The sequence below is a fragment of the Centropristis striata genome, chromosome 4 (genome assembly GCF_030273125.1).
Source record: "Centropristis striata isolate RG_2023a ecotype Rhode Island chromosome 4, C.striata_1.0, whole genome shotgun sequence".
Lineage (NCBI taxonomy): Eukaryota > Metazoa > Chordata > Actinopteri > Perciformes > Serranidae > Centropristis > Centropristis striata.
The window spans coordinates 35,385,574-35,411,123 of NC_081520.1; the positions used below are offsets into that span (position 1 = coordinate 35,385,574).

General features: G+C 40.5%; 1 protein-coding gene across 3 annotated transcripts in view; it reads left to right on the forward strand.

Annotated features, from left to right (window-relative positions):
• The first annotated feature begins 713 nt into the window (after positions 1–713).
• dscamb (Down syndrome cell adhesion molecule b) overlaps positions 714–25,550 on the forward strand; it is a 146,090-nt gene continuing 121,253 nt past the window's right edge. For all 3 annotated transcript variants that reach the window (XM_059330772.1, XM_059330773.1, XM_059330774.1), the window contains exons 1-3: positions 714–1,469; positions 20,621–20,938; positions 23,049–23,195. In XM_059330772.1, the coding sequence (XP_059186755.1) occupies positions 1,427–1,469; positions 20,621–20,938; positions 23,049–23,195 (508 nt within the window). In that variant the 5' untranslated portion in view covers positions 714–1,426. The remainder of the gene's footprint in view (positions 1,470–20,620; positions 20,939–23,048; positions 23,196–25,550) is intronic.

The following is a 25,550-nucleotide window of genomic DNA, read 5'->3' on the forward strand; positions in this document are numbered from 1 at the left end:
CACAGTCAGTGAAACCGGGCTCTGTGGACAGGCCCACAGGCTTCCACTGCCTACTACAGCTACACCCTTGACTTCAAGGCAGGCATTAAAATGGAGGGGTGGTGGTGGTGGATTATGGGGTTGAGGGAGGCGGTATGGTGTGTGTGTGTGTGTGTGTGTGTGTGTGCGCGCCCTTTGGGGTTGGGGATGCATTGGTTTAACCCTGTGTTTTCTGCAACCACTGAGAAAATGTTGCTTTTCTATTCACACAGTTGTTAAATCCATTAAATCAATTAAAAAGTGTGATTGAAATTAAACAAAAAAGCCTCATTGGTGCACTTCAATTAACACAAAACGTGCGTCATTGGATGTCCTTGTTGATTTCCATTCCTCCAGGGAATTATTATCCATAGGAGAAATACCCTATTGGTTTAATTCAAGCCACATCTGGTGTATAGTGCGTAACACTGAGTACACCTGCACACCAGCAGACAGCGTTTTCTGTTGGAGCCGGTACATCTCCGTGCGTAAAAATGTTATCCTAGGTGCCTCGGTGCGTCAGGTGCAGCTCATTTCCTTAATGCAAATGCCCCCCACTCACTGCGTGCTCTCACACTCTCACCTCCAGTAGCACCTTGCCCTCAGGACCGACCGGTAACCGCCTCTGCTCCTTTAAGGCAATGAGGAATTAAAGCGTCTGCAGGGGCAGGGAGAGGGTTATTCTGTGTAATGCTCAGAGAGTCAGTGTGGTGCGATTAGAGAGCGGCAGCGGGGAAGATGCGCTTGCTCGCCTCTTGCTGGACGCTCAGAGGCGATGAAGATGATCTGACTTTGGAGTATCAGAAAAAGCCTGTTTTTCATTCTTATTCTACCACCCTCTCCCCTCTGTTTGCTTCTTTGCTCTTTTAGTTATTTTAATTTTCTGATAAATTAATTTCACCCCCCTGAAGGATGATCCGTCAGTCATTTTTTTATTTAGGAAACCGGAGCTTTATTTTAAGTAAAGATTTAGTTTAGCCATTTTTCTATTCGTATTCTTTTGCGTTCATTTTTGTTTCAGGATCCGCTCGCACCCGGCTCTGACTCAGCATCACACACACCTGGCTGGGCTTCACCCCTTCAGCATCATTTTGAATAACAGGGAGAAGCAGCAAGACGCGGAGCACAGAGGAGGAGAGTCTGAGCACTGCTCTCCCCAAGACAATCACAGAGGCGCATTTATGATCCAAGCGCAAAGAGAGCGCTCAGAAGACAGAAAGAAAAAAGAAACCAAGAGCGTAACGAAAAAGTAGGAAGGAGATATTAAAAGTAGAGACTTGGAGCGGTTTGCATCAAGACAGTGGCAAATGTTTAACCTTACCCCAAGCGCACAGAAGAGAAACCCAGGGAGGCACCGGTCGGAGGAAGAAGAGAAAGCATAGCTTGGGGGGATTGAACGGAGCAGGGCATGTGGATATTGGCTTTTATCTTTTTCCAGAGCATCTTGAATGGTAAGTTTTAACCGGCTCATCTTTTTTATTTTAATTTTTCCTTTTTATTAGCGCTCATTACCTATTGCAAGAAGGCAAATCACCGGTAGACAGCTTAGTGACTTGAGAGGGAGGATGGAGGTCACCTGTGACCCACATGAAATGGATTTTATATGCTTGTCAAAAGGCTGACACCCTTGATAGAGGGAGGGAGACGGGCGAGGCATGAATTGCGTTTTAAATCCTTCATCTCTCCTTCAAACCATTAGACACATCTCTGGCCTCCACATATACATCCTGAGCCAGCTGACATGAAAACGGATAAATTCTGTTTGTTTGGGCCACTATTTTAATTAATTAGTTTGATTGTGTGGGTTGATTTTTACGTTCTAATTGTATTTTAATTTGTATCCAGAGAATGTCATTTCTGTTTTTATTTTATGCCTAATGACACTTATTCTGTCACAACCTTGCTCCACTGTGGCCCTTAGTAATAAGTGACGTATTTGATGTAATGGACATTTGGTTTAACCCCTTCCCCCTCCCCCACAGTGAGCATATTTTTCAAGTTTAAAGTGGCTTAAAATGAATATAATGCCTCACAATAGTCAGTTTATATACATATTTAAGAATTTGTAATGCATATTCATTTTAAGTGTATTTGATATAAAATATTAAATTTAATTTATGGCTCTGTCAGAATGTTTTCAACATTTCTACACCCAATTTTGTCACTAATTTGAATACAGCTTTATGTTTTTTGTTTTTTTTACCTTGAATGTGTAGGGAAAAAAATAGCATTTTAGCACAAATTGTTCATGTTAGTGATAAAAAATGAAATAAAAGTGTAATGTTGTTAATGAGACACATTCCACAGAGGTCACATTTTTATTAAGTAGTTCACAAACGCATGCAAGAAAAATGTCAAATATATTTTCCATTCAAATAGACGAAAGTCTCATTCAAATACTGTATTCAAACACCCACATTTGGTTGTGCGTCTTGTCTGTGTTTTCTTGCACACATGTGTATTAGTGTGAGTGCATGTGCACCAGTGCACACGTGCATGCGGCTGACACCATGCACGCATATTTGTGTGCTCATATAGTGTATCTATAATCAATAGCAGAAAATTGATACAATTTATTGCATTCACTTATTGGCCAGAGCCCCTTCTACAGGGAGGGATTATGGCTGACTGGGTGTGTACGAAAACAGGGGGAAGAAAAAAAAAAGGGGGAGTCGAAGAAGGAGAGGGAGAAGGAAAGAAAATGGAAACATGTCTGTGAGAAAACACATCAGGGGGACAAGATGGGGATTGTTCATGTATTGAAGCAAAATTCAAGCCCGCGGTTGGCTGCATTTGTAATAAAGGGTCAAGAAAAGCTGAATTCACAAAGCAAAAATTTGGGGGATTTGCAGGTATGAATACGTTTAACCACATCGTAGGGCTGCGATATGATATGGCGTGTCCCCAAAATGGATTTTCCCTTCTGGCTGGGATGATAAAATAAGGCTTCGAAATGGATTTTTGTTTCTGTGTCGTCGCTCTTTTCAGTGGCGAGGCAACCCTCAGTCGGTACCGTTTATTGACACTGACTCCATATAAAATGGTATCTCCCTCAGCCCAGCTTGTGCTGAAACTCATAAAGGAACAATAAGGAATCCTCATTAATCATAATCATCTGACTCTGACATTAGATCAACTGCCATGCAAGATTGTGTCCGTTTATTGCATAAGGGATTATTGAGGAGGCCTGTGGCAAACAACTGATAGGGATTAAGCAGGAAGACAGACAGCGTTGAGTGCAGACATTACACTTTTTTGTGTTTTTTCGTGCTGCAATCATGGAGTTTTTACCACTCGCTGTTTGTCATTTGATTCCTCCATCCCCCGTACAGGAGCGTGTAGCTGTATGACTTTGTCCTCTGCGGTTGGATGTTTTGTTGATTATCATGAAAATGAGGTGTTCATCGGCTGAGCAGGCGTTGTCAGAATGAATGAATGACCTTGTAGATGGAAACCAGCACAGCGATTGGATTCCAGACAATTCTTGCTGTTTCAGAGTTAGGCCTATCACATGCTCACTGGCCTGTCTCTATGGTAACCTCCTTAATGGGTGTCAGGGGCTGCGTCCGAAAACGTTCACTATATGGGGGCAGAAAACTATATGGTGTGTTGTGGTCGAACACTATTCAGGTCATTCAGAATCTATCTGAGGTACTTGTTTACTATTTGGTGGGATCATTTTGTTTTGTACATCAGTATGTGGTATAATAATGCTTCTGAGAGAAATCGGATAGCAATTCAAAATGGCAGACCCAGGAAACAGTGGACTGTATGGGGAATGATTCTGGACATTGAGTTGGGAGTCTGGATTTTGTTGCATACTGAGTTGACCCAGAAGTACTTGATTAGGAGCTAATCAAATCCTGTTACATCAGTGTGCTCCTAGGTGATAAGTGGCCAAATGGCAAACAATGTTCGTTTCCACATTGCATTATGTTCATTTTATGCCCGCTTAATGAACTCTGCAACTGATTGGAAAAAAGGAAAATACTTGCACAATGTTGCAGAAAATGTCACATTTTAATTGTTTTCATCATGGAAATCATTGCAAGTTCTATCAAAATGAAGGAAAAGACACCAGCAGTGCTTAGATTACACCTCAGTCATCCTCAAAAACATTAAAAAAAAACGTTAAATCATTTACGACTTCATGCTTTTGCTATTTCCTGTGCCTATCAAAGTAGAATCTATAAATTCAGTCATCAGTAGAGGAAACATATTAAATATCTCTCCCTGAAAGCTGCCTCTAGGCAAAACCACAGCAGGCTAAACTGGCCTATTCAAATTCTCATTGCAAAGATATAACGAGACAAGGCTCCTAGCACAGTCCCCACCAAGACTGTGTGATGATTTGTAGACATACACACGGCTTAACCTGATGCTCACGACTTAAAAAGGGCTTATCTCGTACATCTTCAATAAATGAACATTTACGCAGAGGTCAGGGGATCACGCAATCAAATTTTGATCTCAATTAGCTGTGACATTTCCCGGAGAAAAGGCAGATCCACTTTTGAAATAAGGAAGCTCTTCCAAAGCATCTATCCCAGTGTAGCTTACAGTACAGTAAATAGCTGCCAACATCAGTTAGCCTGCCAATTTTACATGACCCCACATTATTAGCAACCTGAAACACTGGATGAAAACGCTACAGGGACTGGGGTGGATAGATAGATTGAACTTGGCTGCGAGTGGAACGGGGGAACTGGATTTTTGCATGGCAATAAATCTACATGAAGGCAATGAAGGCAGCGTGCTGATGAGAGCCCCATTTGTTGGAGCTGTGAGGTGATTCTCAATCCTGTGTAAAGACGTCCAAAGATCAGCGGCCTCCCGTCGGCCACAGTGACCGTGCACAGGCCCCGAAAAAGCAATGGAGTGAAACCTGACCGACCGTACGCAACACTCACAGGCATTAGTCTGTTTACTAATTACCAATTAGGTTTTGGTTGCAGAAGCGGTATCACAGCTCATGAAATTAAATTACCCCATGAAAACACGTAGCGTACAGTCAAGTGATAGATCACCTTGTGCAGTCTTACTCTGATATGAATATCTAATGGCCTAAATTAAGTTTACAAACCCACTTAACTCTTGCTCACTTGTGTGAGTTATAAAAGGGTTTGTTGGGTTACATTTTGAACCCAGTGTGTGATTCCAGTTGAAAGGGCTGCTAATGTTGGGTAATGGATACCCTGATGTGTGATCATAATAGATATCCCCTAGTTCATTCCAGCTGTATAATGAGGGCTACTCTACTGTACCGTACCTCCTCGAGCCTGTCTAGCTCTCTAATTAGGAGCAAGCTTTGGCGACTGGCGTGTGTGTGTGTGAGTGTGTGTTGCGTTTCACCCAATGTAAAATCTAATTACCGATCACACGGTGTCTGTCTGGATTCCACTGAATCAGAGGTGTAATTGCGCAAGCCCGCGTGTAAATGTCTCTTGCATTAAAATGTTAACGATATCATTTAGCATCTGCAGGGAAGAGCAGAAAAGCCCTGAGCACCCAGATGTAGGTGTTTGATCATGCGTGCAAAGTGAGGTTGTAGTACATCTGGCGGGGGTTTCCCTCTCAGACAGGGTTCTCAGTAGAGAGGATGTTTTTAATTCACTCAGCACCTGTCAAAGTGACATGTTATATTACTGTGCTGCGCTGCACAGGTACTGTAGCAGAGGAACTGGTGTAAAAGTTTATTTGACAGTTTAAAACAGACTAAGTCAAGAAAGACACACTTCTTCTCTCCTCTGCAGAAGAGCTTCTATCTCGATTTAGTTTCAAAGATTTGAGAAAGAGGAGTGCAGAAGTTTAGAAAACGCCTACCTAAGACATGAGAAATTTTGACCTATGGCTTTTTGCGTAACAGTCTCTAAACTTTTTCTGTGACGCATCAGTCAAGACTGATATATTAACATGTACAGCCTGGTGCTGATCCATTTATTAACATTTGTTACAAGATTGTAGCCAACCGAATAAGGTTTGTATTTAGAATACAAACATTTTGCAAAGTTGGAGCATGTTATCAATACATGTGAGAAAATACATTTCCAAACGTCAGTTGAATCAAAAATATCAAAATTCAATCAAATCAAATCAAATCAAAATTACTTTATTTATCCCCGAGGGGAAATGTAATTAGTCTGGTAACTCTGGCAAATTAAAAGTTGTGGAGTCAAGGTAGCTGAGGATAGCCGCAGCCAGGTTGAACTGTGTTACAAAGAATTTCTTCCCACCTGAGACACATGAAATTTAATGAATGTGTTGAGTCACACCTTTGTCGAGCTTGGTATCTTTTGGCATTATGGAAAAATCTCACACTTTAATTTAATGGTAATTCATCATACTGGTGCTGAAAAACAGGACTTGTTTGCAGGTGCATCGGTAAACAAGCCACCAAGGAAATGATTGACATCTACAGAGTATACGGATTATACCTAAATTAATACAACAATCATTTGTGGCATTGTTTGTTGTAGTGATGTGCAGCATTAGTAACTTGTTGCCACTCAACAACAAGAAACACTGGTTAATAAAGGTACAATCTCAAAGATCACCATTTCAGTATCTTTGGTGGCACTTATGGCGATAAGCGGTAATTGCAGGTGTGTTTTTTGGATCTCACGTTTCAGTGTGCAATTTCACACACAAGTGAGTTGAGGAGTGGGTCTGTTGCATCTCTATCTCTGCCTGCCCACGGACCGACCACTGCTGGGTGAAGGAAAACGGTCACTAATACTCCAGATGTGGTATGAAGCTGTGTGGAGGACTGATTGTGGCGCAGCAGCACCAGGTGAAACCAGGGGGGTCTAGGCACCAGTGGCGGTTCTACACAGGGGCCTACAGGGGCCACTGCCCCTATGAAGAAGCCCTTGGCCCCTGCTGTGGCCCCTGTGTCAAATTAATAATAAAATGATCAATTTATAATGATGAACGATGGAACAATTCTTACCTATTTTTTGTTCAAACAATATCTCACTGTACACAAAAGCATCCCATAATGTGTACATTGTATAATAGTTTATTGTGTAATAAAAGCTAAATATAAAGATCATTCTCACTGTACTGCACTTTCAAAATTAAAAAAAAAGTAATTGTGCACAAAAATGGAAAATGTCATTGTCGTACAAAAATAACTGTTAATGTTGGTAAGTCTCATTGCTTCAATCAATGTAGTTCTTCCAAATATGAGACTTTGAGCTAAAATAAAGGTTTTGAATGCTTAAATATCCTTTTTGACTATTTTCAATGTGCCCCTCTGATTAAACACTGGCCCCTCCTTGGCCCCCACAGTAAAATTGGTCTAGAACCGCCACTGCTAGGCACTGCTTGTGATATATTTCATCACAAAATACTGAACTGATGCGACAGGCCATGTTTACTTTAGTGCAGTAACATGTAACCGCAACTACAAGCTTTTTCTAACCTTAACCAAATAGAATCTGTACTGAAGACTCTGATTCCATGCAGTGTACCCTCTGCTGGGTGTGTGCTTTGTACACTGTGCATTAGACACACAGTCCTTGTGTTGAGCTCCCCTCCAGAGCTTTTGTTCATTGTGGAAGACAGGTGGCGGAGGTGTGATGAGTTTGCTATCCATCACCCACCAAGACAAACATTCACGCTGGACCTCATAAATACTGCCTCTTAATCCAGTCCTCCACATACCAGGGCCAGGCTTTGAACTCAACACACTCCGAGGCCCAAGGCTGAATTGATCCCTGTGACTCTGGCCTGGGCATGATGCATGTGCCTGATGTATTGTGGCTCACTAACATGCCTACCGCTTTGTCTCTTGCTCTTTCTTGCTCTCATATTTCATGGACTTCTCTTATATACAGCGTCCTGAAAAAAAAATCTCACAGCACATCTCTCCGACCTCTCCGCGGTTTTCCAACCATTTCGTCTTTGCTGTGCATTTCACACACACATCTCAATCAGATTATTCAAGACTGCATTTCCAGGAGATATTTACCCATATTTCTGATGCTCCACAGTCCGTATATTAAAGTAGGCTAAGGGATAATGGAGGAGGCAAAGCTGGATAGACAGAGTGACACAAAGACAAATGGGTCCAGCTTGGTTTCTCGACACTGCTCTTTATTTTTAAACCTGGCACAGATGCTAAGATTTAAGACCAAGTTAGTGGCGGTTATTTTTAGCTGGCCATTTTTAAAGCGCTGTCATCTTGTTGGAGTTGAGGTAAGGTGTGTGAGAGTGTGTGTGCACGTGTGTGTAAAGTGGGTGCTTTATTGTGTATTTGTGGGTGTTTATGTGCAAGCACCTATACATGCAGGGAGGTGCGGGGTTTACAGAGTGCGTGTTCTTGTGTGCATTTAATTGGGGATCGGGGTGGGTGGGTTAGGGTGTGACATGGACTGGAGCCACAGGAGTCTGATTTATGTCCTTCTAGCCACTCATCGATCCTCCGGCCCGGTGTGAGACTGAGTGCATTGTCAATATTCTTAGCACTTTGTGGTATTCCTAGAATTCCCAGACCTCCTCTGCTCAGACCACGGTGTGATGCTGCAGTAAGCCATCAAATAAGAGGGCACAGGCCTGGCAGCAGTACATTTGATTGTAGGGTAGCCTAGCAGTGAATAGATCATTTTGCAGTAGCTGCGATGTAGAAGGAAATACAGGATTGGATGTATTGTTCGTACAAAGGGAGGTAATTTGGACAGAGCCCCGCATGGGTCCCCAGAAGCATGTAGCTGTTTACATGTTGCTAAGTGTCCCCATAGACTGTTGCCAGGATGAGGTCTATTATGTGTTGCTCTGTGTCTCTCTATCTAGACCATCCATCCCCACAAGTGATTATGCTAATTAGTGTTTGATCAGATGATTAAATTAAAACTCGATTCATCCAAAGTACTAAATGCTCAGAATACATTTGTGTCTGCTCGGCTGCCTGGCTTCACACGGGCACAGGTCCCCCCCGGTGTCCTCGCCACTGGGGGAGAGGATGGCCAGAGAGGAGAGGGAAGAAAATGTACTGAAATACCTTTTTATTCAAGCAGTGGCACATAGAGAAGGAAGGTTGTAATAAAGCGAGCCAGGGGGGGATGAGGGAGAGAGGATGAGAGAAACAAGGAAAAGGAGAAAATAAGGATGTGTGTTTATGTGTGTGTGTGTGTGTGTGTGTGTGTGTGTGGCGGGAGTGGCGGGAGTGGGGCGGGGGAGGGAGGTTGCTGAAAGGAGCCGTGCTGTGGTCCCCTAAGTGTTGAATAAACATGCTTGGTTTAGGGAAATGGCTGCGATAAATGTTTAATATGATAAGTCCATAAAGACGGTCAAATGAGTCTGGAGTATTAAAATGAGCATGGCACGCAGCAGCAGTAGCAGCAGCAGCTTTAAAGGAGGAGGATGGGGGGAGTGGAGGGTGGGGTGGGGGGCTGATAATGGCAGGCAGAGCTAACAGGATGAGAGCAGCCAGCTGCTGTGACATCAACATTAACACACTCCACCAGCTGCTGGTCACAGACGTCTCCTGGACAAAACAGGGACAGTGGTATATCTTCAAAGGGCCGCCATGGCCTTATAATGACATTATTACCTGTACAACATAAGTAGTGAGTGCAGCATTATTTGTAGCGCATTTTTTCTAAAAAAAAAAAAGAAGTTCAAAAGTACCCGTTAAAAAAACATCAACTAACAACAACAGGCTGGAATAAAAGTTGGATTTTGGTGGCACAGAAAAAGAGAAAATACAAAAATGTGAAAAATGTGATACAAGAAAAACTTATTTAGAATATACAATATACATAACAAACCAAAGAGCAAGGTGCAGTATCAGGTATCAAACTCATCGTCTTATCAAACAAATCACAATCACAACCCTGTCTCTACAAATGTTTATTACAACAGCAAATACCACCTGGATTTCATTCTGTCCTTGGCAATTAAGATATCAAACCTAGTCTAAAAATGTCAATAGAATGTATCTTCAAATATTTACTGACAACATATTTCCTTCCCCCCCTACAATATGGACTCTTGCAATGCAAAATCTGCCTAAAGTGACTAAAGCTTGCTGAGCGGCTGTTGTGGTTGTGTTGAAGCACTCCAAGCACTTGGTTAATGTTAGGGAAAGATCGTGGTCATGGTTTAACATTGATAATTAGATGCTGGAGACAGGACATGTTAACTTTACTTAAGATTTAACCAAAAACCACAATATTTTCCTTAACATGACCAACGGCTTTTGTTGCCTAGGGTGCAAACCCAAAGTCCCACTTGGCTTTTGGTAAAGTTGACTTTTGGTCTCACAAACACTGGTCTCCTGGGTCAGAGTCCCATGTTTGATCCATCCACTACTCATCTTACCAGCCTTAAGTAGAGCTTGTCCTTCTTCATACTCTGTAACCTCACTTCTGCCTTGGCTTCCATCATAATTACTACAGTTGCAGCCTAATAAACGCACACATGGGTCGTAATAAGCTGCTGTACAATCGACAAATGGGTTCATTTTCGCGGGAGAAGACAGTCTCCAATCTTTGGTGTCAAAATCCTACATTTTGCTCATTCATCAGCCAACCTTTTTCAAACTTCCTTTACTATAAAAAACCCTCCATTGCCACAGGCCATAATTCTGGCATCAGTTATATTTCTATCAAATTATACAGCAACAACAGCATATGAGAATATAAGTCAATCTGTGGTTTGTCCTCCACTATTATCTTTACTGTAATTTGCACTGATTTCTTTTTGAACCCCCAATACAGAGCTAGATGGAGGTGAATCTTTATTTGGCCTGTGAGCATGCAGAGGGATGAAATCCAGCACACAATGACCAATTGAGATGATTTACCACTTGATGAGGTGAAAAGGTTGTTTTTGGAACCATTTTGTGCCCTGGCCGGCGAGCAGATGCAGGTCACACAAGTGAAATAAGATCTTTTAGAGCCAAAGGCCGTCAGTGTCAGGTCATTCTCCTCAGCAGCGTCTCATGCTTGTGTACAGTGAAACCTCCATGGACACCGCGTTACCTTAGCTGGCGTGCAGGTGGACAGCAGTCATGTTGAGACACCATCAACAGCAACTCTTTTGAAGGCCCTTAGCCTTAATGTTTGGTGACATAATAAGGTTGGTTGTCCAGTATGTGCCATCTCTACTTGTTTAACTGAGGTAAGGCTTCTGCCAACAGGCATCTGTGCAACGACGACGCTGCCGCTTAATCATGTTATCAAGAGAAGCCGTGTATGCTGACGATTAGATTAGTTTCGAGGCGATTTGATTAGATCCACTCAAGTCTCAATTAGACATGTTTAAGTATAATAGTAAATTACAAAGAGGATCTTAAAGTATAGATGTTTCTGATACACTGGCTGAACTGTACTCGTCATTGAAGATATAGCATAAGTCATAATGACACAGACTACTGCATTACTGACAGGCTGGCCACAGCAAAACTGAGCTGGAATCATAGCCATTACAATGGTTTCAATTTCCAGGTACCCTAACTCATTGACAGGTAGTAGATATATAATTGTTGAAATGGGATTTTGCTGCATAAATAAGCACATGAGTACTGGATATGGTTATTAAATTATATAGAGAAGTCCATCCATCAGAGGCAGATCTCAAATGTGGGCTGTTGATTACTTTACCGCTTCACCTTTCAATTTTCTCGATTATCCAAATCATTTTTCCTTTACCTTCCCAGTCCCTGTAGAATCTCCCTCATTGGTCAATTATTTAAATTTGTTATGCCGCAAAGCATCATTTAGATTAGCTAATCTTAGACTATATTAAAGGTCACAACATTTCTAAAGATGACAAATCTAACAGGGTAAACTGAGGGCAACTGTGCAAAAAATAAATGGCTTGATACCAATTTTTCCTGTCTTTTCCTATCTGTTAAACAACTAAGCTGTTAGTTATACAAATACATTTGTATGGATGCATTAGGCTTAACTTAGTTATCAAAAACATAATGCTCAGACTTTGAAAACAAATTGTATTTCCCCCTAAAGGGAGAAATCCACAGCCCAACAATGTGAATTAGTTACGCAATATAGCTGCTTCCTGCAATTTAACCTTTTCTCACATAGCTGGTCATCTGTGTGACTCGTGACACGTCTCTCTTTACGGCATGTCGCTCAAAGTTTTTTTAAGCATTACCATGATAGGCTAACGGAACGTATCAAATTATAATTTTTTCCCCTTGTGATATCAGATCCAGTGATTTTGATTAGTATCACACCAAAACAGAGAAAAAAAAACCTTTTTTTGTTTTTTTCAATCCTCAAGCTCCTTAAAGGAAATAAAGTTTCATAAAAAACAAAATCACAATCAGTTTGATTATTTAATGTGACTTTGCAAAAATATAATATATTACATTATGATATAAATATCAAAAAGTCATCTTTATGAGTGTGATCAGACTGGATTCAAAAGCTACTGCTTTTCTTTTTGCCACTCTCTGTATCTCACCACCAATGATGCACCTCACAAGAATAAATCCACCATAAAAAAATATTTATAACTATATTCATACCGTTTGTCAGAAGGATTAGCATTACCTTTCTATAAATACATAGTTTTTCCTTCTTGTTAATTAGGTTGAAGAGAGGCAACTTCACAGTGCTGCACTCCTCAGTTCTTGGTAAAATTAGAAAATTATTTTAATTAATAGGTATGATTGCAGGTGTTGAAATCTTAAGTAATGTTTAATGAGTTCCTTCTAATTGCAAAGGCTGCAGTGGATCAGTCAGAGTTTCTAGGTTCACATTCACAGTAAACATACAGTGGATCTATGTGCCACTTTGGATGTAATTTTTTTAATTTTATTTACTTTATTACAGATGTGGGTGTCCCTACACGTTTTGGTCTGCTGGCTACATCTTATATATATATCTTAGATTTGTACTAGTGGAAGTTTTTATTCATCATCAGCAGCAGCAGAGGGAGCTGCTATAGTTTGCTAGAGTATAATCTCTCATCAGATCCTCTCTCATGCACTCATCAGCAGCAGCAGCAGCATAATTTAGACATCACTGTCTTTATCGCTCAGTTTTACTAAAGTGAGAAACAGTCCAGGGTCTCTGGCTTCCCCTTGATGAGACAGGCAGCCACTCTGGCCCATTTAAAACGTGAAAATAGACCGGGGAGGAGGAGGCTCATCTGCTGTGGGGGCCTCGTTTTAGCGTTGCCCGCCCCTCCTAGACATCAGAGGACAGATCTGTCGGTGTGGATCAGCAGCTTGCACACAGCCAACCCTTTCTACTGTCACAGCACTGCTTAATATTCATGAGAGCAAATTGGAAGACAGTCATTTAACTTCCGTGCATGGTGTATTGCCTCTGGGCAGATCAGATCAGTGGGAATGCTTACTCATACTGGACTGCCTGGCCCTGAAGGCTTGTTGTCTGGCTGTCTCAGAACTTCTAGCTGCTGTATGATATTTTCAGGTTAATGGTCTTTGGTAGATGGCTAAATTAACTTTGGTAAAATATTATTTTAACCCATTTAATCAAAGTGAATGAAAATACCTGTTCCCTATATTTCAAATTTGGGTCATGCACTGGTCAAAGTCCTATTTTTAGCTGCTGTGCAGCTTGATCACATGCTTTCTATCCCACCAGTGCTGCAATACATAAATCCACAGAGTGGGAATAGGAATGTGTTTAAGGGGTAGTTTGTTTGTTTGATTTTTAAACGGAGTTAAGCTAAGCAATGTAATGCTGCTGACAAGATAAGCAGCATAACATGTTGTAGGCACCTAAAAATCAGTTAAAATGTATGCTATATTTACAATATTTACTTTACCTTGTCTTCAGACAGTCATTTTCCAGTGGGAAACTGAAGCTGCTATGAAACTCTCTTCAGAGCCATCAGACTCCTATCCATAGTAACTTTTTCTTGCAGAACACAGGAGTTTTTAGTCTACAGCTACTTCATTTTGATGGTTAGTTTGTGTTAATGTGTGGCTGTTGATTCTGAACTAAACCTTTAAAACACCAAAGTCAAAATAGATCGAGGCAGCGGTAGACCAGCAACTTTTATGTTTTACAAGTAAAAGTAAGATCTATAAGTACAAGTAAAATGACTGTTTTTGTCAAAGGAGGCTGAAGAATGCATAGATAACTGCTTCAGTTCCCCATTGGAAAAAGGTGAAATACAGCATACACTAATATTGTGTTTTTAAGTGACTAAAGTACATTTTGTGCTGCCCCTGTTCACAGCAGTACATTAATTAGCCTCTTTGCCAGTACTCCTTCCTGCTTCTCCAAATTGGGTGCATGCCAACTGCCATATACTGCCCACTTAAACAAAATCCGAACTATCCCTTTAAGGTGGCAAATTGCAGTGGCTACTGTGAGTCTTGAATGTGAGCAGGTATGATCTCCACATCCCAGGCAGACTTGCCCTGGGGGCACAGAGCAGAGAGTTGCTTTAATTACCCAGGGTTCCCGCTGTCACATTGTCACTGTGAAGCACTCGGTGCCACACTGTCATGCGGTGCTGAGTCCCCCTACCGTGGCGGCGATGACAACTCAGACAATGGCTCTGCTCGCTGAACAGATGCAATGTGAGTGCCCTCTGAAATATGGGAAGCTGAATCAATCCCACTGTCTTTCTGATTCTCTCTTTGCCTCTTCTTGTTTGCTCTCCGCTCTTCTTTCTTCTTCCCGTGTCAGAGAGTGTACATGAAAAAAGCCGGTGCCTGCATGAAAGACAGAAAATGTAACTCTGGAGTGGGAGTTAATAGGTTGTCACTAGTTTCCCACGTGGCACTGGGATCATTCACTTAACATTGCACGTACATGAGATGGTGAAAACATGCTTTGATCAGGTGTCCAAGTAGCAGTTTCCTCAAAAATAGTTGCAGTGAATACAAGATCAAAAATTTCAGATCAGATTTATGTGACAACTTCTTTCTTTTTATGATTCTGCAAACAGCCAGTTAGTGAATTCATCTTTACCTGCTGTTTGCTCCCATTGGCATTGATTGCACGTTTACTTAAATGAAGCGCCCCAGTGGCTCTGAAAGTACACTGTCATGGTTGGTTACACCCTGTCAACTGATCAGCTCTATTGTGTGAAGGATCACAGTCCTGTGATGATGCTGAACCATACCTGTTGTTTGTCATATTGTACAGTGGGAATGCTACTATGACTGCTTTACTAAATCATATTTTAAATAAGAAATACTCAGAGTGTAAATCTATCTATAAAAGCAAGAAGTGTCTATGTGTGTGTGTGTGTGTGTGTGTGTGTGTCTAGGGCATATCTCTCTGACCTAAGATTTCGTATGTGGCTTGCGCATGGCATGAAGGTGTGCATCCTCAATATTTTTTAATTCATTTTTTGAAAATATTATTATTTAGACGTGTTGCGGCATTGCACTGTTTCCGATCGGACACCTTTTAGGGGAGCTCCGCCTCATTGTGTGATAGGCCTACACCTGCTCAGTAACCCAATTCGCTCTGGATTTCCACGCCTGACTCATCTCATCTGGAAGTCTATTTAGCCTACCTATCTTTCGGAGTTTTAAAGTACACTACAAGGTTCGATTTTCCAATAATATTCAAATAGTTTCCAGCGAATATCAATGTTCAATGTGTATGTGGTAGATGGTGTGTGAACCTTATGAAAAGTTAGTGTTTTATGGAGTTGCACTATACGAATACATACTTCCTACAGGCACTGCACTAGTACTTTGAAAAACAGCTCAATAGAGTCTACACTTAACTGTGTCTAGCTTGTTTTGATTTTCTGGACCACAACTTTACCATTTTGACTCCCTTTCATCGCTCTCATCAGTGTAGTTTTCAGACGCAAAAGGCAAAAACTTACTCTACCTGCCCAGTGCCAAATGTTAAATGGGTAAAGTAAGCAGCTAGCTGGAGAACAAATTGGAGAATTCAGTAGCGAAAGTGACAACATTTCCTTCAGGAACTGGTGGAGACCAAAACTGAGCTAAAAGGAGAGTGAATGTTGGACGTCATTTCGACCAGAATTACAGTTCCAAATGGATGATAATGTTGCTCTGTGACTGCTGGATGTAAAAAAAACCCATTGAAACTGAACCCCAATATGCATTATGCTGTTGCTTTAGCTGTATGAACATTGGATATTGCACCAGTGGAAAGTTGTACTGATGTAGAATCTCAACAATGAGGGTCATGAGTACAGTCTTACAGCATGCTGACCTACAAGTATACCAAGCCAAACTAATAAGGCCTGGATCGTCATGTGTTATCACCACCAGTGTTTATTTATAAGGCTGGTATTTTTGCATTCTGGCTCTTCCTCTGGCCTTGAAACAGAAAGATTTAAATGAAACATCTTTTTCCTTCTTCCTTTCTCCCTGAAGATATTCCATAGGAAAAAAAATCATAGTCAATTATAGATGCATATAATGCATTATTGAACAGTGTCATTTATTTCACCTTTACGGTTGAGCTCATGAAAAATTATGCCAATTACCGATTTCCTCTCGGGCAATGTAGTAAGTGGTTGGGCCCCAAGGCCGTTTGTTGGGGCATGACACGGTGCTCTTTGTGAGGTCTGGGGGGTGATGTACCTGCGTCACCGGATCATTTGTGGCCTGGCTCCTGAGCTTAGTCAATTAGGAAAACGAGTAGCGAAGTGATATGCACCCTTCCACCGGAGTCCATTTCTTTTTTTTAATTAAATCAATCTCGCTATCACTCAGCCAGTCTAAATTGAGTTGCTCTCACGTACTTTTCATATGTGAAATAGACGAATATCAAAACAGCCATGACATAAATCCTAATCCAATTTCTCCGATGCTTGCACAGAATAGAAGCTTTCTAAGCAACCCCACGCTTCTTTGATCTACTTCTCTGCAGCCGCTTGCTATTGTGGCGCTGTAACGTTCAAAGTATCAATTAACTAAGTACCCAAATTGTATTTGCAGAAAACTTTGAAGTGTGCCAGTTGTGTCTGTCACACATTTTAATGAAAAAATGTGTTTTTTTTATTTGTGCAAATTATTTTTTTGCAAAACAGCCTTTGTGGTCACTTACTTCCCAGAATCCCCTCCATATGATCATACAATATTATCAAAGCAGGATCTCAGACAGCATTTTGCTGACATATTACAAAAGAGTCTTTAGTATAATCACCACAGCATTTCATGTCTTATACATAAAGAAAAATGTCTGCTGAATTTAACATCAGTAAAGGCTTTGTGTTTTAAAATTTAGACATGAGTGATTTCAAAGTGTCTTCTCCTTCTCACTAACCTTGAGCACCGTCCATGAACAGGTGGGGTTTTGATCCCCCCCTTCATGGCTCCAGTCTGTATTATCAACAGAGCACCGAGAAGATTGATACTCCCCGTGCCAGCTGGAAAAAACAGAATGAATCAGAATTTAATATGACTTTGATGTATTATTTTCATCTTGGCCGGTGCCACAGACCCACTGAGCACCCAGCACACTATCGCACCGCATTTTAAAGATTCAAATTGGCTCAAACTTTTTGTGTAAGAGACTCTACAGGAGTGTATACAAAAGTTCCTCTGCTGGGAGCATATACTGTACTTTATAATATTTTATCAAAGTCTGTATTATGAAATAGATAGATAGCTATATAGATAGTGTAAGCTATTGCCTAATCCATTTTCCTGGTCAAATGATGGGAAATCATGCACCGAAATACATACAGCCGTGCTAATAAGGATTGCAAGCTATTCCCAATATCATATGTGCAGTATGGAGAGTGTCTTATATGCACAGAAATATGTGCAGAACAAGAGATGCATTGTTAGTCATCACCTTGTACAATTCACAGATGGAAGTAACAAATAGTTCTGTGCAGCACTGAGTCAGGATTGTGCATTGTTAGAATTTGCAAATGAAATCAGCGTACATACAGAGAAAGACAGCAAGACTCAGACTATCCTGTACTAAACTCCTCTGACCTGACACCTCAGTACAATCTGTACTGCAGTGTGTTTTACAATGCTGTCTGGAATAGTGTGCGTGTTCCTTCCTTTTCTGGCATGTGAAGTTAAATAATGTTTGTTTGATATATTGTTAGATATATAACAATATATCAAAGAATGACTTAACCCTCCTGCTATGTTCGTTTCTCAGGAAGAGCAATAATGTTTGTGGGTCAATTTGACCTGGGATGTGTTTAATTATCCCAAAGTGTCAGAAACTAAATATCCCAATAAACATTGTTTATATTTCATTAATAACTCAATTACTAAACATTTCAATCAATATTTAGTGCAATGGTATTCTTTACCTCTCACAGATCATGGTTCAATGAGGATAATTCACTTGTTTTTCATTAAAAATGCATGTTAAAACTGTTTTTAATGAACATCGGAAAGACCTAGATAAAAATACAATGGTTTTACATGACATTGATTTTTTTTTAAATTTAATTTTACATTTTACATCTTTTTCTTTTTATGAAAAAATACCTTAAACTATTTTTTTATTTTTAGATTTTTAAACTTTGAAATGGGTCAATTTGACCTGCAACATAACAGGAGGGTTAAAGTGTAATTTGGTTACAGGGACTCCAAAAAGCTGCTTGCAAACAGTAATTTCCTTCAGGAGCAGCTAGCTAGCTAAAAGAGAAAAATGCCGCAGGTTTGTTGGTCGCTTTAACTTTGTTCATGTATTTTAATTTTAATTTTCTCACAAATATAACAACTAAGACTCTAAATGCAGGAAAAATTAACATACTCTTTCTGTTTTTGATATGCTGAATGCTGAAATGAATGTTTGACTAGTAGCTAATGTTAGTTGTCCCGGACAAATTTCAGCTAACGTTAGCTCTTTAAGCTAACTACAAGTAGAAGTCCTGCATTTACATTTTTTAAGAGTTTATATGACTTTATGGACGGTGAAAAGGTGTAAGCAGCATTTAATGTAGCAGCTGGTCCAAGTGGAGACTACATTAATTTACAGTTACCCCAAAAGTACAGTATATAGAGTTAATGTACTTTGTGCCATTCTACCACTGTAGCTAAAATGTCCCTATTACCAGCTAAACAACAAAAATACCGTTTCCTGACATTTTTGGGGCCTTCTCGTTATTATATATCACGGTAACCCACTATACTGTATGTACGGACAAAGTTTCACCCATATTTAACTCTATCAGTACTGGACTAATACGGACATATAATTGTGCTAATGTCCTAACATACTGTGAACATATATCATCGTGTTTTTCCTTTTTTTTTTTTAAATATCCAAATTCTTAATTCCACACAGGTGTTTCCACTCACCTGGCTGATTTGACCTGTCTTCAGAACTCATCTTAAAATAGCTTACATTATACCTTTCTCATAACTAGTTTGGTGACCTCAATATAATTTCAGGAGTGAGGCACACAAAAAACACTGATAATGTTATATTTTTGTAAAGCCGTCACTAAACGTAATCATGCATGTGTTCAGGCATCAATTACTCTACATGGCTCCGTCTTTTCCCCGTTTATTGTGGATGAAAACTCTCCACAGTCAGTCTACATCATCTGAAAAGGTTTCCCAATGCACGTACCAGCTTCTGTAACACAGAGAGTGCAGAGCGGTTTATATTGCAAAAGTGGTGCAAATGTCCAGGTCTCCAATATGTCAACAAACCCTTGTAGGAAAATGCTGCAGTATTGATCTTGAGTGTGCTAATAATTTTGAACGAGTATTCCTAATTTGTAACAACAAATGAGTGTTGTGTGGATGATGTGCATGTGTACATGAGCAGTTCATTGGAGTGTCTCATTGCTGGTTGAGAGCTGCTGGAGCAGAGAAAAGGATGGAAACGTCTGCAATTTGAAACCTTGTTAGGAATTTATGAAGTGCTAAAATGTTTTCTCCCCAGGGAGGGTCCTAGCCAGCTGCCAGTGCCACTGTGAGCCATTTAGTGCACAGCCTCTGGGCTCGTCACCAGGCTGAGATGGAAAGCGAGATACACACACAAATACTGTATATACAAGTGAAATACAAAAAAGCACAAACAGACTGTCTCTTCAACACAGAAGCTCAGATTGCAAACATGTGCTGGCTTCATCACTCTGAAATCAAACAGCTGTAGATTACTGTGGAGCTAATTGGTCCAACATTGACATTTATTACCCTCCTCTCCTCTGGAGAATGCTCCTGCACAAACTGCATTTAGCGTCAGTCTCTTTACTGTGATGCTGGCTTGAATTAAAGCTTGAACATGATAAAGGCAACTGACCTTATTTCATAATTGATAGTAGTTTATGTTAATTTAATGTTCCCGAGGTCCCAGGGATGGGAATACGTTGATGAATCCTAAACTACTGATCATGATCCATAAATAGAAGCACTTATAGCAACCGACTTAAGAGGAATACTAATTTGTGCTTTCAGATTTTTGGCATTATTAGTACTCAAAAACAATCTGAATATACAGTAAAACTACATTTTTGGTCTGTAATTTCTGCTTTCAGATTTTTGGCATTTTTAATACTCAAAAACAATCTGAATATACAGTAAAACTACATTTTTGGTCTGTAATTTCTGCTTCAGATTTCTTTTGACATTGAAGGTTTTCCTTCAAAACTATTTACAGAAAAAGTGATCACATTACAGTACATGATTGTAAATTATTGACGGTGAATCCTGTGTTTTCCTCTCTTGCAGTTTTCAGTGAGGACCTACATTCCAGCTTATACTTTGTCAATGCATCTTTGCAAGAGGTAGTATTTGCCAGCACCACAGGGACCTCTGTGCCCTGTCCTGCTGGTGGCGCACCTCCTGCCTCGCTACGCTGGTATCTGGCGACCGGCGAGGAGATCTACGATGTCCCAGGCATCCGTCATGTCCACCCCAATGGAACCCTCCAGATCTTCAACTTCCTGCCATCCAGCTTCAGCAAGCTGATCCACGACAACACATACTACTGCACTGCTGAGAACCCCTCTGGCAAGATTAGGAGTCAGGATGTCCACATCAAAGCAGGTGAGTCTACAGAGGAGGGCTGAGTGTGGAAGGATGGTGGTGGTGGTAGGGCTGGACAGTTAATCAAAATTTGGTTTTCAATTACGATTTTGGTTTCCAACGATTATGAAAACAAGATAAAATCATTATTGTAGTGCATTGCATTCTCAATGATGCTCTTTTTCTGCCTTGCGTTATAAATTGTGAGCGGTGGGGTAAGGGGTGTGCCTGTTGAAATTTTTGCTGAGTTACTGACGAGAATCTGATAAATAACTAATTTTCAGATCAAATGTATATACATTCATATATTCACTTATTTTTTTATATATTGAATATACAGTACCGTTTAAAAGTTTAGACACACCTTTGCATTCAATGTTTTTTCTTTATTTTTAATATGTTTTCTACATTGTAGATTAATAATAAAGAAAGAAAAAAGAAAAACTAAGATGGAACACGTGGAATTATATAGTAAACAAAAACGTGTTAAATAAACCATGATATGGTTTATATTTGTATTTATTTTATTTAATTCTTCAGAGTAGCCACCTTTTGCTTTAATGCTCTCAAATACATTAAGAAGGCAACAAATTCCACAAATTGAGTCTTGACAAGATGCACCTGTTACTTGAAAACCATCCAGGTGAGCAGCTCATGAATAACAGAAATGTGCAAAGCTGTAATCAAAACAAAAGGTGGCTACTGTGAAGAATCTAAAATATAAAACATATTCTGATTTACCCCCCCCCCCCCCCCCCCCCCACACACACACACATAATTCCATATGTGTTCTTTCATAGTTTTGATGTCTTCAATATTAATCTGTAATGTTGAAAATAATAACAATGAAGAAAAAACATTGAATCAGAAGGTATGTCCAAACTTCTGACTGGTACTGCATGTTTAGTAGTTATAAGTAAGTTGTGGAAGTGCACTAATGTTAATGTTATTGATCTTGTTTATTTGGATAAAATATATTATATTATACATTTTAAAAAATGTGATTATATATTATTAATTCAATTATTTATTATATTTATTTAAGATATAATAAGTACAAGACAAATAATATAAAATAAAACATACTTCAAGTTCAATAAATGCATGATGTTTTCAAATTCAATAATAAGTATTATTAAATAATCATGATCTCAATATTGACCAAAATAATCTTAATTTTTGCCATTATTGAGCAGAGCTAGGTGGTGGGGAGAGAACTATAGGAGGTTGTTATAGCTGTAATAGGAGCAACAGTAATAGTATTTTATACAGTCTATGAATAGTACTTATGTTTTTTGTAATAACACAGTGGTAAAATCAAAGAACAAACATTTTATAGAGTAGGAGTGGATAAATGGTTGTTGTACAAATGAATTAAATCCAGGTTTCTAAAATTATCTGAGCATGACTTTAATTAATTGATCTGAGTGTGATGGATGGATATCTTGCTCCAGATAAGTGATCGTAAAGATCGACTGAGCTTTGTAAGAGCATATATGTTCAAAATATTAAAAGGGTTAAGTAGGTCGGAGACATTGTATTAATTTTGATTACTTGAGTGAACTTTGAACAAGCTCCACTCAGTGTCTGCTGTAGAGCTTTCTGTTGTATGACATGATCTTCCTCTATATCTCCTAATAATGACTAAGTATCTCAAAATCATGAGAAACTTTCTTAGAAGATACTACGTATCTCATTTTTAGAGACAGCTTCTCATTATCTCATAGGATCTTTTTTTAAATCGTATTGGTGGCAATGGGCTTCCATATCTGTTTGACAGATTTTATTTTACACCTGTGACCAAATTGAATCCAAACTTCTGCTGACATTAAGCACTTAATTTTTATTAATTTGTATTAATGAGAATGTAAGAGACATTATCTTGCTTAATATATATATTTTTTAATGTTGCATAATTGTACATCAAAAATGACAAGATGAGGGTCAGGTGCTGGGCTGTTTAGTTTGCTCAAAGAGGCTTCAGCATGTTTAAAGTTTTCCTAGATGAGAGCTTCTTGATCCTGGGTCCCAATTTGGACGCCTACCCTGTCCCCAATAATGGAAAAAGAAGTAAACAATAATGCATTTGGTCTCTTGTGAATGTGAAAATGTTTTGTTTCTTGTTCTACAGTTTCGCGGGAACCCTACACAGTCAGAGTGGCCGACCAGAAGGCTATGAGAGGCAGTGTAGCCGTCTTCAAGTGCATTATCCCTGCTTCTGTTGAGGCCTACGTCACTGTTGTATCATGGGAGAAAGACACAGTTTCACTCAACTCAGGTAAGACAAGTTATACTTTGTATACAGCTTAAATGTGTAATTCAATACAGAGCTTTAAGTGCTCAAATAAATCCAGGTTAACAACCTGTTAATAGTCAAGCCTATTGTGTGGTATGTGAAGGTAAAATGTCAGTGGTAATGTTAAAATGACTTTGCAGAAGGCGTTTCAGATATTAAAGAGCACACAGTGAAGCCTTTTTGTCCCCCAAACTACAAGATTAAATGTTTGACCGAGGTGCGTTCCTGTGTTTTTGGGCTGTTTATCCGAGCCCCCCTCCCTGCTCTGCACCGCTCTGTGCTCTTTGGACACTATGTTCTGTTTCACTGTGAGTCATCTTCTTACCTGTTTTCTGTTGTAGTCTGCCATTACTGAGCCTCTGCAGCTCTGCACAGCCCTGTCCTCTCACTAGCCTGAGGATGTTGATAACTGTCACATTGAATCACTGAGCTTCTCTCTCCAATACACACTTCACGTCAGCCAACTCCATTTTGAGTCCAGCAAGGGGTAAAGTGGAACAGTTTACATAGCATCATTGACCTAGTTACCCTCCTTGTTTGAATCCAGTTGCACAGCATGATAACGCAAGACACCAGAACGTTCTGCGGGTTGGATTTTTACTCAAGTTAAATGGGATGCTTATCTCTTGATTGCTCCATGTACTGCCCGCTGGCTGATTTCGCTTCATACTGGGGTGTTCAGGGACCTGTAAGTGAGCACTTGATGTCATTTGACTGAGGGCAGAATCTGGGACGGTGTTTTGGTGGCATTTTAAATGTGTGTGCTCAAGCATGAAGATGTGTCTTCTGATCCATGCCAGCGACTTATTTACTCGAGGTTACTCGAGTTACTCGCTGCGAGCTGCCAGTTGAAGACATTGCCTAATGTCACGGAGAGCGGGCAAATATGCAGCATGCAGATATGATTAGGTTCTATAAATGAAATGAATAATGTAGACAAGACTCAAAGATGATGTTTATCTCATCTGTGGCTGAAAAAAAAGTGTCCATTATGAGGATTTAATGCTTTAACATAGCTCCACTACATCTTTAAAAAAAGGTCTGATGGCCTGAATGAGTAAATACAGTATAGACCACCTCTTAAAGGCATATTATGCAGGAAATGTTACTTTACAAACTCACTGTTTGTAAACACAACATTCAAACATGGCCCCTTTTCAAAGGTTCAGTAAAGGTGAAAGAAAACTGCTGATTCAGTCTTCTTTGGAATAAAGGAGGACTTTCGGTCGGCCTCATGGAGGTTCTGGGAAACCGTCAGACAACTCAGGAAGGGAGAGCAGGGCTTGACTCAAGCCGGGAAGGAGACCTGCTGATCCGACCAGGGGATATCTTCAGGCGGTGGAAAGAGCACTTTGAGGAACTCCTTAATCCAGCCTTCACATCTTCTGTGGAGGAGGCAGAATCTGAAGACTCAGGGGAAGACTCATCAATATCCCTGGCAGAAGTCGCAGTGGTAGTTAAAAAGCTGCCCAGTGGCAAGGCGCCAGGGTGGGATGAGAGTCATGTTGAGATGTTAAAGGCTCTGGACACCATTGGGCTGTCATGGTTGACACACCTCTTCAGTGTCTTGTGGAGGTCTGGGACAGTTCCAGTGGAGTGGCAGACCAGGGTGGTGGTCCCCATTTTCAAGAAACTGGACCGTATAGTGTGTTCCAATTACCGGGGAATCACACTACTCAGCCTTCCCAGGAAAGCTTACTCCAGGGTGGTCGAAAGGAGGCTCCGGCCGATTGTCGAACCTCAGGAGGAATTATGCAGCTTCCAACAAGAAGGAAGAGCGGATAAGTTCTTTACCCACGCAAGACTGCTGGAGGGGTCATGGGAGTTTGCTCATCCACTCTACATGTGTTTTGTGGACTCATTGCTACGAGCTATCCTTGCTGGCATGTCAAAACACGGTCACCAGTGGGTGTTGGCCTCTGCCAGGGCTGTCCCTTGTTTGTGGTTTTCATGGACAGGATCTCAAGGCGCAGCCAGGGTGAAGAAGGGATCCGGTTTGGTGACCTTAGAATTTTATCTCTGCTTTTTGCAGATGATGTGGTTCTTTTCTATCATCAGACCAGGACCTCCCGCATGCATTTGGGCGGTTTGCAGCTGAGTGCGAAGCCGTTTGGATGAGAGTCAGCACCTCCAAGTCTGAGGTCATGGTTCTCTGCCGTTAAATGGTGGACTGCCCCCTCTGGGTGGGGAGAGAGGTACTACCCCAAGCAAAGGAGTTCAAGTGTCTTTGGGTCTTGTTCACGAGTGAGGGTAGAACGGAGCGTGAGATGGACAGGCGGTTTGGTCCAACGTCAGTGGGTGTTGTACTGGACTTGTTGTAGTGAAGAAGAAGCTGAG